General features: G+C 40.7%; 1 protein-coding gene across 4 annotated transcripts; it reads right to left on the bottom strand.

The window, feature by feature from the left end:
* Positions 1–316: 316 nt before the first annotated feature.
* LOC101155316 (NXPE family member 3) lies at positions 317–13,463 on the bottom strand. 4 transcript variants are annotated; one of them, XM_078941698.1, is made up of 8 exons: positions 11,961–13,463; positions 9,318–9,410; positions 9,107–9,243; positions 6,804–7,241; positions 3,511–3,806; positions 3,148–3,215; positions 2,464–2,670; positions 317–2,394 (listed from the first exon to the last, which is right to left on the bottom strand). In XM_078941698.1, exons 2-8 carry the CDS (start codon positions 9,349–9,351, stop codon positions 1,823–1,825), a joined length of 1,752 nt encoding a protein of 583 aa, XP_078797824.1. In that variant the 5' UTR covers positions 9,352–9,410; positions 11,961–13,463; the 3' UTR covers positions 317–1,822. The 4 variants fall into 4 exon arrangements, with proteins under 4 accessions (XP_078797824.1, XP_078797825.1, XP_020569710.1 ...); XM_078941699.1 differs by having other exon boundaries at positions 9,318–9,384; XM_020714051.2 differs by lacking the exon at positions 9,318–9,410 and having other exon boundaries at positions 11,961–13,462.
* Between the last annotated feature and the right edge of the window lie 203 nt (positions 13,464–13,666).

Here is a 13,666-nt window from a genome sequence, read left to right as displayed (position 1 = left end):
TAAAGTGTGGGGAAAAGGCACCATGTGACATCATCACCCGCACGACATAAGCTGTACACAGCCTTACAAGTACTTCACAAAACACTCACCACATTCGCAACAACGGTGTGTTCCATTTTCTCAAAAGATCGAAATCTACCGCTGATGTATGTTTTTGTGTAAAACCACACTAACAGTGCTGCCATTGTTGCCAAAATGTGATTTTAATTGTTTTCTTTTGGTGCCAACATGAACGTATTTTCAGCTGTTTGAGTTTACTTTCTTATGGTGGCCCTGAAGTGCAAAGCAGATCATAAAATCACTCAAAACAAAAACGTTTAAAGATCACAACAACAATTTATTAAAACAGCAAAACATTCATTTTCTTCTGTTTTGTCCCTTTCAGGGTCACCAGAGCCTATCCTGGTAACTTGAAGCATGTTCTTGGATGGTGGGAGTCCCTGGAGAAAACCCACGCATGTACAGGGGGAACATGCAAACTCCACACAGAAATGTTCTTTTTCAGTTCCCCCAGGTGGGATTGAACTGGATTCATAGGACATGTCACAGTAGTTATTTTGGATAAGTGTGCTTCAAACTGATGTTAATAATAATAATTTAATAATAATTGTTTAATGCTGCAGTCAGCTTCCTCCATCTAACCCTGTTTTCTGCATCATCTCTTCTATTCGGTCTTCCTTCACTGCTTCCATAAGCCTCTTTGGCCTTCCTCTTCTTACATGGCAGCTCTAGACTCTGCATCCTTCTACAAATAGATTTACTGTCTCTCCTCTGGACATGTCCGAATCATCTAAGTCTGGCCTCTCTGACTGTATCTCCAAAACCTTTAATATGTTTTGTTAGAGGTTTGTGCAGAGACTGGTCTCCTGGAGCCCCCCTGCTTCAGTTCATTTCAAAATGGGTGCCATCACACTTCTCCATTGCTCAGGCATCTCCTCATCCTAAGATCCTGTTGAACAGCCCAGTCAAAAACTCCACTGCCATCTCTCCTAGACACTTCCATACCTCTACAGGTAAATCATCAGGACCACGTGCCTTTCTGCTCTTCATCTTATTCAATGCTCAAACTCACTTCATCCTTACAGATTGTTGTAAAAACGTGAAATGAGTGCAAAAACTAACACAATCAAAACAGTGTTATAAAAATATTATTTCATCATAAATAGTTAAACCCCTTAAAACATTCATAAGAAAATGCATACAAAGTTAAGACAATAATTACCAAATAAAAGTTGTTTAAAAACAGTTTTAAGGAAATAGAAATACAAATTTTTCACAAACATGAGATATTCAAGAAATACACGGCAATAGTTTAAAAAAGTGATACGATACCAGAATGCATTGCAAGATCCAGACTTTCTCTACAGTGTAAACATTGTGCTCTTAGTTGCATTAAGTTTTGTTCAAACTTTTAGGTGTGTGTGTTTTTCTCTTCTTTTGTAAAACAGAAATACATTAAGTTAAAAAATTTACTGAATAAAGTAAAAATCCCATGATTCACAACTCACAATCCTTTTGGCACTCAGAGACTGAGTGATAAAAGTGTTGATGCAGTGTTGACAAGCGACATCTCATTGTAAAACAAAAAAACATCAAAACCCTTCAGAAAAAAACTAGAACGTATGTTGTTGAAAACTTCATGGACAACTTTGTCCAATAAGTAATGTGTAAACGTTGCTGCATCCACAGGTCTAAAATCACCGCAGTGCTTTGTGTTGGATTTCTAACCCTGCCTTGGTTCTATTGCACCGTAGAGGGTATTCTGTCCTAAAGTGCAAGAGTTCCTCAACATCACAGCCCAGTTCTTCTAGTTTTGCCTGTTTTAGTGATTTACCCTGGTTTGGTCTGTTGGTGGAGGGCATATGTAGGACAGGAGAACATCAATCATGTTTTTGATGATGGGTGGTTGTGGGTGAAGGTTGTGTGGCAGGTGGTGGGCCAAGACCATGTCCCAAGCATCCACCAGATGGACATCAAGTCCCTTGAAGACGGCCCGCAGCAGCTTATCACCCTGTATAGAATACCAGTCACTGTTGGTCAGTGTTTCATAGACGGTCAAAGCTTTGGGGTTTGCGGTCCGGATGACCACCAGCGTACGTGGCGCTCTGGACAGCAGCCGCACCACCGCCTTGCGGATGTTCTGTAGACGTCGAATGTAAACATCAACAGGAAAACTGCTGAAGTGCGACCAGACACCAATGACTACGACAGTGTTGGGGCCTCCGTCTATGTGGTCTAGTTCATTGGCAATGTAACGCAGCTGAGTCACAGGAATATTAGCAAAACGGATAGGAGGACCGTGGCAGCGGTAAGTCACCAAGATATTGTTTGGGTAGTCCAAGGCCATGAGAGGTCCAGCTTGTTCGGAGCTGTGCAGGTCAAAATTCTTGAGATCTTGAAGAAAAACAGGTTTGTAACAAAATATTTCAATTATGAGAAAACCCCACCCTGATGGACAAATACCTGGAAATGATGCGATGAAGTATTCAAACCACTGTCTGATGGTGGAGTCTCCAAACAGGTGGAGCCCCTTCCCTCTCAGACACTGACTGACTGCTGTGGAGGAATTGAACTGGTGTACTTTGGTTCCATCTAGTGGTCTCCAGGCACCATGATAGTAATAACCAGAAGGTTCTGTCCTCACAATGTCACCGATCCCCCTGGTTTGGTCTGAAAGGAAGGAAAAGGTCAATAACAGATGGTGTATACATACATACAGATAACGTTGATCAGTTTACGTGTCTCAGTAAATGTAACTAATGCATAACTCATTATCTGAATCTCAAGCAGGAAGTTTTCTTTTTCAGTCTTTAATTGTGACCTACAGAATGAAGGAAAGATCTGGTGGATCAGACTAACAGCCTGTGGTTCTGATGAACTGCCAGAAAAACTCATTATTTCTGTTCTAGTCTCCTGATTGCTATTTAAAATGTAAAAATATTTCATTGAGGTGTTTCTAGACTTTAATCACCATAAATGCCAAGTAAAGGGGATTTATTCTTTCGTGTTTTTGTCACTGAAACAGTTTCAGGACACACTACAGCGACTGGATCTCTGTTTTCAAAGGGCTGTAGGAGGTCAGAGAAGGAGCTCGGACTGCTGTTCTCTGAACCCAGAAAACCCAACAGAGAGACGGATAGGTTTTACCTTCTCTTGGGTGCACACTTATGTTGGGATGGGTTGATGGAGGAATGGAGACCTTCATATTGACGCCACTGAATTAAAGCAGAGGAAATTTCACAGGTCACATGCACTAATCAGCAGGAAAAGTCATTTGAGAGATTTGAGTCAGTCTAAATTACATTTTAAAAAACATTTGGTGAATGTAAAGAAATAACAAATTAAGATGAAATAACAAGATTAGATTCATTAGATCAACTGGGTCACAGAGAAACAGAAGTACCGCTGTTTCCATCACCTTCTGTACAAAATTAGACCGTGAAAAAAATCTATGTGGACTTCAAGACATTTACACCATTCTGACAGAATGTATGCAGATGTCCAGCTCACCTCTGAAAAAGCATCTCTTCCTGATGTGTAATGTTTTTCCTAAATCCTCCCTTGGCATGAGTGACCCGGGCATCACAGCTCAGTTTCTTTGGCTTGTAGCAGAACCACTGCTCACCTGTGTGCAGGTCAGTGTAGTTGCACACTTGCTGCTGACTTGCATTAATGTAAACGTTACAGGTGGTGGTTTCAGTCAGAGAGGCTGAGCGGAAGAGACTCTGGAAGTAAATTCTGTGAGGCTGCATACGGTTTAGTTGCTGGAGCACAGTGACCGCCTCACTCGAGTGAACCAGGATCACCTGATGGAAAACACAAGATCAACGCTCACTTAAGGTGGAATGACTTTATATGTGAAGTGCTGTTACATATTTCCCATATAGTAATACAGTCTGGGCATTGTTTTGACAAAAGATAAGTCCATTTAACCCTGGTGCTATCGTAGGTACTTTAACATTGGGAGTTGGGTCATCTAGACCCACTAGACAGAGCTCTGAACGTTTTTTCTTTAATGATTTGTGATCTTCACTGGTGTCCATGGATTACAAATCTTTCCACCTTTATCCACCTTTGTCATGGTAGGGATAATGCATTAATGCAAGGGTGGGGTCATCTAAGATAGCACAAGGGTTAAAAACGTATCATTGCGTGGCTTTTGGTTACCCTGATTTATTTTGTGTTTTAACCATTAGGGAAAACAGTTATTAGTCTAAAGAAGTGGAAACAAGAAATTTCTGGGTTCTCCTTCAGCAGGAAAGTGTTGGGGTCATAACCTGCAACTGTCCATCAAAATTAACTTGACATTCCTGTTAAATGATGCCTACATTTGAACATTGGGCAGACTGCTACCTAAAAAATGGGCTAAACATACAAAACTGTTTTTGTAAAGAAATGAATTGTTACAACAAGTTCATAACTCTACTGTTGGTTGAATACAAGCTCACTTGGAGATGAGAGTGCAGAGTGGAGCAGAGTTTGTGACCTTTCATCACAGATAAGCAAAATATTAAAACATTGACGAAACAATAACGAAAAGTGGATTTTGGATTTAAACAACGGATTTTGGCTGGAAAACGTGCCAGTGACATGTCCGGAAGAGGAAGACATACAAACTCCCACTGTGAACGCCGTCGGATCTATTAACAAGAAATAAAGGAACCACAAGCATGAATACTTGCTCTAGAATCTGAAAATGGACTTCACGAGACCCTTGCAGTAGTATCCAGTGGTAAGAAAACTGCTATTCCCACAAATGTGACAACTAACAGTGACATAGACTTCATATTGTGTCCTTTCCAAAACTTTGTGCGGAGGAACTACGTGTGAAGCCAAAGCGAAAAGACGACATAGAGACGACATGAGATGCTGGTTGATTTCCGCAAAAAGGCTTCTCTCCTCCGGTGGTCATTCAGGGACTGGACATCGAGAGGGTGGATGTGTACAAGTACCTGGGTGTTCACATCAACAATAAACTGGACTGGTCAAATAACACAAGGGTCCTGCTTAAGAAGAGTCAGAGTCGCCTCCACCTCCTGAGGAGACTGAGGTCCTTTGGTGTGTGTAGGCCACTACTCAAGACCTTTTATGAGGCTGTCATTGCATCAGCAACTTTCTATGCTGTGGTCTGCTGGTGCGGAGGAATTAATGAAAGGGACAAAAAGAAACTTGACATGGTGAAGAGAGCTAGCTCTGTCCTGGGCTGTCCCCTGGACTCAGTGGACTCTGTAGGTGAGAGGAGGATGCTGACCAAGCTATCCAGCATCCGGAACAACCCCTCGCACCCACTGTATGTGACCGTAAAGACCATGAGAAGCTCGTTCACCCAAAGACTGCTGCACCCCCAGTGCACTTAGGAACGATACCAGAGGTCCTTCGTCCCAACAGCAGTCAGGCTAAACAACAACACAGTTTAGAACTGCTGAAACCGCTGCTGTTATTTTACTACTTAACTTGTTATTTTTGACGTGCCATTTCACTTCCACTTTCTTTTATTACAATTTTATTCTTAGTCAATGTTACTTTCTTTTTTTTAACTGCTATATTTCTTGTTTTGGCCGCTGTGACAACTGAATTTCCCTCCGGGGATCAATAAAGTCCTATCTTATTTTATCTCTTATCTTATCTTAACATCTGAAATAAAGCTTACAAACTGATTCTTACCTCTATCACAGTATGAATTTAAAGAAAGAAATTGAAATTGGATCAAGTTCGCAGAATAGGCATCATAATGTCTAACAACAAAGCACAGGCAGAAAGAAAATCTGTGCTAAACGTCAAGGTCAGAGATACGCTGCTGCTTGGAGATGGAAATATCAGTGGAGCAAGCCACAGAAGAATGCAAACTTTTTGCTGCCCGAGTTCTACTGTTCCAGTGATTACAGGACTCTTATCTCAAGTCTTGTACCAAGGAGTTAAACGATTAATTATCCATGTAGGTGCTGTTGATATCAGAAAAGAACAATCTGAACACTTGAAAAAAGACTTCATAAAGTTATTTGAAGTGATTGACAAAGTAGAGGTTGAAGTATTCATCAGTGGACCTCTTCCTAACATTGATGGGATGTCACTCAATTTTAGCCGGTTGTTTCAGCTGAATACATGGCTGTCCAGAGAGTTTGCTTCCAGAGGACTCCATTACATTGAAAACTTTAATGTACTCTGATAGCGAAAGGACCTGTTCAAGGGAAAGGGCCCACACCTGAACAGAGGTGAAGCTAGAGAGTTAGTGAAGAACCTCCTCCACGCTCTGAGGCAGAGGCCGGGGCCCTGAAAAGACAGTAAGGAAAGACCGAGCCAGTGTTCCGAGAACCACAGCACCACGTCAACAACAAATACCTCCACTGCCACCGGTCAAGGACTCAGTCACGGCAGCAGCACCACAACAAAAACCACCAGATTTGGCACCAGATTTGATTCTTGTGGTTGTCTATTGTTTCTAATTGGGTTTTTCTTTAATGTCTAGAAGCATTTATCTGACAATGTGTGATTCAAATGTTACAAATGTCACACATGACTCCACATTTATATCTATATGCATTAACAATATGATTCTGCATGATGAAGATGCAGAATCTGATTCTAATCACCGTCTGTAGGTCTAGAAAAAGGATGGATGTCAACCACTTTCCTCACAAATGTCATGAATAACAAGTCCATTTTTGTTGAAAGCTGTCTTTTGAAACCAGCTTCCAGTGGTGATAGAAGGAACTGCAATATTCGTTCATTGAGAATTCTGTCCATATGTTTTATGTAAACAGTCTAAACAGACTGAATAGACACCTTTCTTGTTCTAGAATTACCTGGACTTGCACCTTTCCTTCCCACAGTAAAGGGAATAGAGCCGAGTAGCTGCCGTTGAGATGGTCCACCACTTTTCCTGCCACACCTGCCAGAAGACTGGGACTGTGCAGCCGGGCCAGTAGGAAATCTCCTCCAGATGTCTTTGGCTTACCGTGGAAATTATACATCTTTATCACAACCTCCAGCTCATTTCCAGCATGCCACTGCCCCCCTCCTCTCTTTGGGAGAATAGTGACGGTGCTGTGCCGTGGATCACTGGTGTCATTCCAAGAAAAGTTTAGTGGTAGAGGTGGAGTTGAAGGCCAAGCAGTTACGTTTTTCAGGAAGTCCAGCTCAACAGCTTCCTTTGAGGGCTGTTGATGGGTAGGCAGGGAGCTCTTCACCTGGGCAGGTTTGACGGGAGCCGCCATGAAAACGGGGATTTGTTCATTCTGACTCTAGAAGAAGAAGGGTTGGAGAGTGTAAAAGGATTAGTTGGAATACTGTACTTTTCTGATACTATTAGGTCAACATTTTTCACACACAAAAATGTGCATGTACTGTATGTATAAATTAAAAATAACTAAAGACAAAAAAATCAGAATGGAAAGTGAATGGTTGAGAAGTGAGTTATAATATTTGAGAAAAAGTTTTCAAAAAGAAAAAACATGATTGCAAAAGTAGCTCAATTGCAACGGGTGAAAAAACAATTAAGCCCACGTCAGCTCGCACATGGGGATTTAAGTGTCGCTGATTTGACACACGAGCTGAAAGAAACAGAGACCTGCTGGTGTTACCTCCATCTGATGCTTTCCCCTTCAAGTGGGGAAAAATAGCTTGACAACTAAAAACTAATGTGTTTAATTACATTGGCTGCAATCCAATACAATCCAGTAGCTTCAAAGTGTACCTTAAAGAACGACAACAGAAAACACTTTTAATTTGTTTAAAAAAGAAATCCCTTTCATAAAGACGAAAGAACAATTGTGTATTTTCACAGATTATTTTTCTTAAATTTCCAGAACATTTTTCAACATATTAGATTGATAATAAAAATTAACCCTCAACAGATAATCAAAATTACTGTTTGTTGTATCACTACATAATTTTGTCAGCATTTTCCTCTAAAAATGTTGAGAGACACTTTTTATCAGCTCTCCCTTTAGGGGGCGCCACAGCAAATCACTCACCTGCATCTAACGCTCACCTCTTCATCCTCCTCACTCACATCAACCAATCTCATGTTCTCCTTCTCTACATCCACGAACCTCCTTTTTGGTCTTCCTCTTTCCTTGTAGCTCCAACCTTATCTTCATTTCACCAACATCATCACTGTTCCTCCTCTCATCATGTCCAAACCATCTCCATCTTCTTGCCTGCATTTATCTCCAGAACATCTACCATGACCTGTTCCTCTGACAGATTCATTCTGATCCATCCTGGTCCCAAAGAGAACCTCAACATCTTCATCTCTGCTCCTTCCAGCTCTACCTCCTGCCTCTGCATCAGTCTTTTAATCAAAAACATGGCTGCTTTCCTTTCATTCTTCATGACACTCTTGAGTCACACATATCACACCTGAAATCTTCCTCCACCCCTTCCAACCTGCTTGCAGACGCCTCTTCACCTGTTCTTTTCCCTGTAAGCTCACCCTTCCTCATTAGCTCTCTCATTTACACACTGATACTCTGTACTGCTGCTGCTGACCTTCATTCCTTTCCTTTCCAGACCAATTCTTCACCTCTAGGCGTCCCTTTAATAATAATAATAATAATAATTGATACTTTATTTATCCCACAATGGGAAATTCTTCTCCGCATTTGACCCATCCCCTAGGGGAGCGGTGAGCTGCATATCACAGTGTCATCTGCAAACATCCGGATCCACAAAGGTTCCTGTCTAACATAATCCATCAGTCTGTTCAATCTTCTCCTGTCACTCCAGACTTCCTCATCCAAACCACAGCTCCTCTCTCTGGATACATGATAATGGATTATCTTTGGCACACTATTGATTTTTTAAAAATAAAATATGAGTTATTTTCGCAGCCCTTTCACTTGTTTTTGTGGAAAATACTGCTTTAGGGTTGTCTTTTTGAGGAATTAATGTTATGACTCACTTAAAAGCTCATAAAAGTTCAGTTTGCATGATATAGGCCCTGGTTTCTGGTTTAGGCATCTTTATCTTTTGTTGGTCTGTCATAAAATGATAATTATGTCTGAGTTTCCGCCACGTGTCTCCTGCATGTCCTCCACACCATCTTTTCCAGAATGTTACCTAATAAATAGCTTTTACTAAAGTTTACTTTTACTGTGTTCTTTACCTCAAGCCACTGCTTGTTGTAGAACAGGATGGTCAAAACACACAGAGCCAAGAATAGAAAGATGGATCCATGTCGTGATGACAACATTGTGAGAGGATTGTTCATGGTGATCAACCAATCAGCCAAATCAACAGGTTCTGGCAACAAAATATGAAAAAAATAAAATAGTGCGTTTAGTCATTCTCAGTGTGTATAGACAACGCACACTCACCTCTTTTTTCTTCTTCTGTTTGGAGTAACAGCATATAGATTTTTCTCTTAAAGTCCCAACCTTCCCCCTGGGTTGCAGTAGATAGCAGTTTTGCTTTGTTTGTAAATTATGACACAAAAGTTTAGGAAGTGCAGCAGCTCCAAGCACTATGCATTTACTAAAACTGGTGTGCTGGAAGACGACCATGATTGGTTCCTTTAGCCTTCTTTTTGCTTGACAGATTTCTAACTTCCTTCATCGTAGTGACGTCTATGCAAAGTCAACGCTATCTTGCAACAGCTTCTCACCTGCAGCTTCTCACCTGCAGCGTTTTTCTGGTTTATTGACTAAAAGTTAGACCTATCTAGCATACTATCCGGGCAGACTAAATTCTTTTCCAACCTTGTCAGGACTTTTGAATGGCCCAATTTTTAGAGGTTTCGCCAGGGTTAACTAGGCAATTACAAAACCTGACTCCAAACTTCAGTAGTAAAAAAATATATACAATCCACCCCATCATCTGAATTATAAATGAAGTTTTTCACATAAGAAACCAAATAATATCTTAAATTAACACACTGATGTAAAAAAAAACAACAACAATTGTATCTGGAATGTTTCTTTTGACAGAAAAGAGCCTGTGAGGAAACAGAAGAAAAGACTTTGACTTCAAGGAAGAAGAAATAAAGAAAACTGCCTTTAAGGGACAAAAATTATTCAAAATATTAAAAAGGATGCTGATAATAAAGTTTTTCAAAGGGTGGATGCACGTTTATTAGTATTTGTAGATGACAATAGTTCTTTTTTTTAATCCATCGCTGAAAATTCGGACGAGGCTGAAGTTGGCGTCTGATTTCTTTGGCTCTAACTTTGAGAGTTATGGGTTTATGGGGAAATCTAGATCATACTGTAATGGTCTACTCTGTGAACCACCACCTTAATGTGGTGGAGGGGTTTGAGAGCTGGATGATCCCAGGAGCTAAGCTACCAGGCAAATGAAGGTTCAGAAACCCCCTAATGAGTACCAAACAAGACTAAGTTTCATTGTCCAGACTGGCATCACTGAGGCGGCACTCTGGAGCCAGGCCTGGGGTTGTGGCGCGCAGGCAAACTCCCGGTGATGTTTTGAAGTTATAAAACCGATCAGATGTATTTTCTCAGCCCTGGAAGCTACGTGCTAACGTAGATGACTGGATTTGGCCTTTGTCTCTTGGCTACCCTGGGAACGCCTTGGGGTCCTCCCAGAGGAGCTGGAGAAGTCAGCCGGTACGAAGGAAGTCTGGTCATCTTTCCTCAGACTGCTGTCTCTGAGACCCGGTTTCAGATGAGTGGAAGAAAGTAAATGATTTCTACACAAAGTCTAGTTAACAAATACAACTGAAACCAGCTGCAAATATTTGTCAGACGATGATAATAAAATGGAGGCTAAAAGAATCAAAATGGGAAGCCCACTTCAGCCTAATACAGGCCAAACCGTGAAAATATTGTCTGACATGAAACTGGTCCGTGGTCTGATAAAGATGGTAGTAGTTCTCCGCAGAAGACTCATACAGTTGAGACAGGAATAGAGGTGGACGATTGGAACTGACAATCAGAGGCAGCTGAAATGTGACGATCAGCTGGCGTTAGGCAGCCTAAAGCTTGTTGCTGAGCAACCACATGATCAAACATTTATCATTTTATCAGATTAAAAAGCTGTCAAAAAATTGTATAAAGATTTTAATTGAATGTACATAACGTATGAATCAAAGCACAGAACTGAAGAAAGCTTCACCCAATATTGTATGTAAAATCAATGCCGTGTTCCAACCACCATCTGGTTTAACCACATTCACCATCTCCTAAATAGACTTTTTTCCAAGTAGCATATCGTCCAGCCAGATTGAATTCTTTCCAACCATCTCAGGACTTTTAAACATATTTCAGGGTTTTAGCCAAGGGTCAACTGGAAAATTACAAAACCTGCTTCCAAACATTAGAGACCAAAGGGATTAAATTCATTTTTAAATAATTTTCATGTTGCTAAACTGCAACACATTAGTTCATGTTTTATAAAATAATGCTTGCTAAATATTTCTCAAGGCTGCAAAAAAAGAAAACAAAACCCCAATAAACTTTCTGCATAGGTTAAATAATAATTCTGCAATGCTCTGTAGAAGATAGTCGACATTGTTTTGGATCTTTGCGCTGTGATGCTGCACCACAAACCCCATTTTTGAGGCATTTACCTCAAGAACCACAGAAAAGGGACACACCAGCAGTTTGCCCTTTGGCGGAAAACCAAATCAAATCATAATCACTAATAACAGATAACTGTTTTTTGACTATTTTTTTCTTCATCTATTAGGCCTTTAAGCATCTTTGTGGTTTCTTGAATGAAATAATAAAATTTGCTGGGATTTCAAATCTGGCTTGGTTGGATTTAACCCAAAAGTCATGGGGTGTGTAGAAACACTGCAGACTCATGAAACTGCTGGTGATAAACTGTTGAAGTTTAGACGTTAATGCTGATAACAGCAGGGACTATTGATTTTTTTTCATGTTAGAAAATAGTTTGTGTGGCTAGCATGCACTTTAAATGCAGATTTTTAGCTTTCTCCAAAAGCATAAAAGCACAGATTGATCTTAAAGTAGTGTAGGATTAGAGATCAAAGCAGGTCTTACCTGGTGCAAAGTCCTAACTTGGTCTCTTTTCTGTGTGCTGACAGATTCACATGTGGACAGACTGGATTCCAGCAGGGATGACTAGCTAAAGCGTAGCAGAACACGTGGCCCATGTGGTTTTTCACTCATGTGCACCAGCAGTAGTTCTTATAGAGCCCTGAGTGCTAACGGAGGGCTCCACCAAGGACTGTCTGACACATTCAGCTCAGCTCCAGCTCTCACCACAGAGGAATGTAGCTCAGAGAAGCTCCTACCCTACTTGGATTTGTCAAAGACTTCAGAAAAACAACAAAAAATGTTTTCAAGGGTTAAAAAAGATCTAAAACTAAACCATTTAAAAATGAGCTTTTTGTTTGGTATATCATTGGCTCCAAATGGTTTACAGTTCATTCCTCCTGCTACTCATGCCTGATCGCTGTAGCTGCAACCTGTGACCCGCTTTTTGCTGGGGTTCAAAGTCAGCCCTCCCCATGAAGTAAAGGTGGACCCACATGCTTCAGAAAATAGTCATAGAAACACACAAACACGCTAAATATATGTAGTCATGGAAATCATTCTGAAAACCCCAAATATTTTACCGTGCTTCTAGAAATGCTGATCAGCCTTTTGTTTTCATTGTGAAACATTTCTTTAGACCTGCCAGAAGTAACCACAAAAAGGAAATGGAGAGGAAACTCTCTTTCTGCTAGATTGCACAAGCCGAGTGAAATGACAATTTTCTTGTGTTTCGTTTTCAGCTGGAGAAGCCTTTACCAAATTACATTTGTTGGTTTTCATTTGATCTTGTCTTAAAGGGAAAACATGTAACCCTTGTGCTATCTTTGATGATCCCACCCTTACATTGACGTGTGGAAAGATTTCATGTAATCCATGGACACCAGTGAGGTTCACAAATCATTGAAGAAAAAAGGTTCAGAGCACTGTCTAGTGGGTTTAGATGACCCAACTCCCAATATTAAAGTGCTTAGGATAGCACAAGGGTTACATGCATAAAATTCAGTCTCAGATGTAACAAAATCAAACCTAAAGTAAAATTGCACAGTCATGATCAGTCTTACCACATGAATAGGTTAAAAAATGATATTCAAGCTTATCAGCCTCAACTGTGCAGACAGTGGTTTTCTTCTCAGCAGATGGGTGGACACGGCAGAGAAGCAAACAGAGCTTTAAGCTTTACCTTGGCTCGTCAGCAGTTCCTGGATGCTGTTGAAGTGGGTGGAGTTAACTCTGCTTCGTGTGCTCCTCTTCAAGTTTCGTTTCCTTTTTTTCCTTTTTTCTTTTCTTTTCTAACTTGTTCCGTCCAACAGCTGAGCAAACAGATTAGAGCTGCAGGCCTTTTTGTGTTGGACAGGTTTTACTATCACAAAAGAGGTTATATAACTTTGAGAAACCAGAGTGTAAATTTGTAAAAACCCTTTTTGTTACTTTATTATTTTTTATTGATTTGTTACATTTAGTGTGTGTGGGGAGGGAGAGGGGAAGAATGTGAAGGGGGGGGGGGTGGAAGAGAATAAAAGGAAGAGAGGTGGAGAAAGTGGGGATACAAGCACTGATTTGAATAAGTTATTATTTTAAGCTGTAACAATTATACCAGATCTGCTGGAAAGACAAAAATCGCCAAAGGTGAAATTCTGACACGAAGACGAGCGGGAGACATCTGTCCATCAATACACTGTGGGTTAGGAGGAGGGATGAAGCAGACAGGG

Source organism: Oryzias latipes, chromosome 23 (assembly GCF_053564925.1).
Source record: "Oryzias latipes strain Hd-rR chromosome 23, Olatipes_Hd-rR_3.1".
Taxonomy (NCBI): Eukaryota; Metazoa; Chordata; class Actinopteri; order Beloniformes; family Adrianichthyidae; genus Oryzias; species Oryzias latipes.
This window is presented reverse-complemented; position numbering and strand designations above follow the sequence as displayed.

What these genes read in the sequence shown, in the direction of transcription:
- LOC101155316 (XM_078941698.1), bottom strand. Translation starts at nt 9,351, where the DNA reads ATGCTGTTACTCCAAACAGAAGAAGAAAAAAGAG. An exon ending in GAAGAGATGCTTTTTCAGAG is followed by an intron (nt 3,216 to 3,510) that starts GTGAGCTGGACA and finishes GCTTTAATTCAG; the next exon opens with TGGCGTCAATATGAAGGTCT. An exon ending in AAGTGTGCACCCAAGAGAAG is followed by an intron (nt 2,671 to 3,147) that starts GTAAAACCTATC and finishes CCTTCCTTTCAG; the next exon opens with ACCAAACCAGGGGGATCGGT.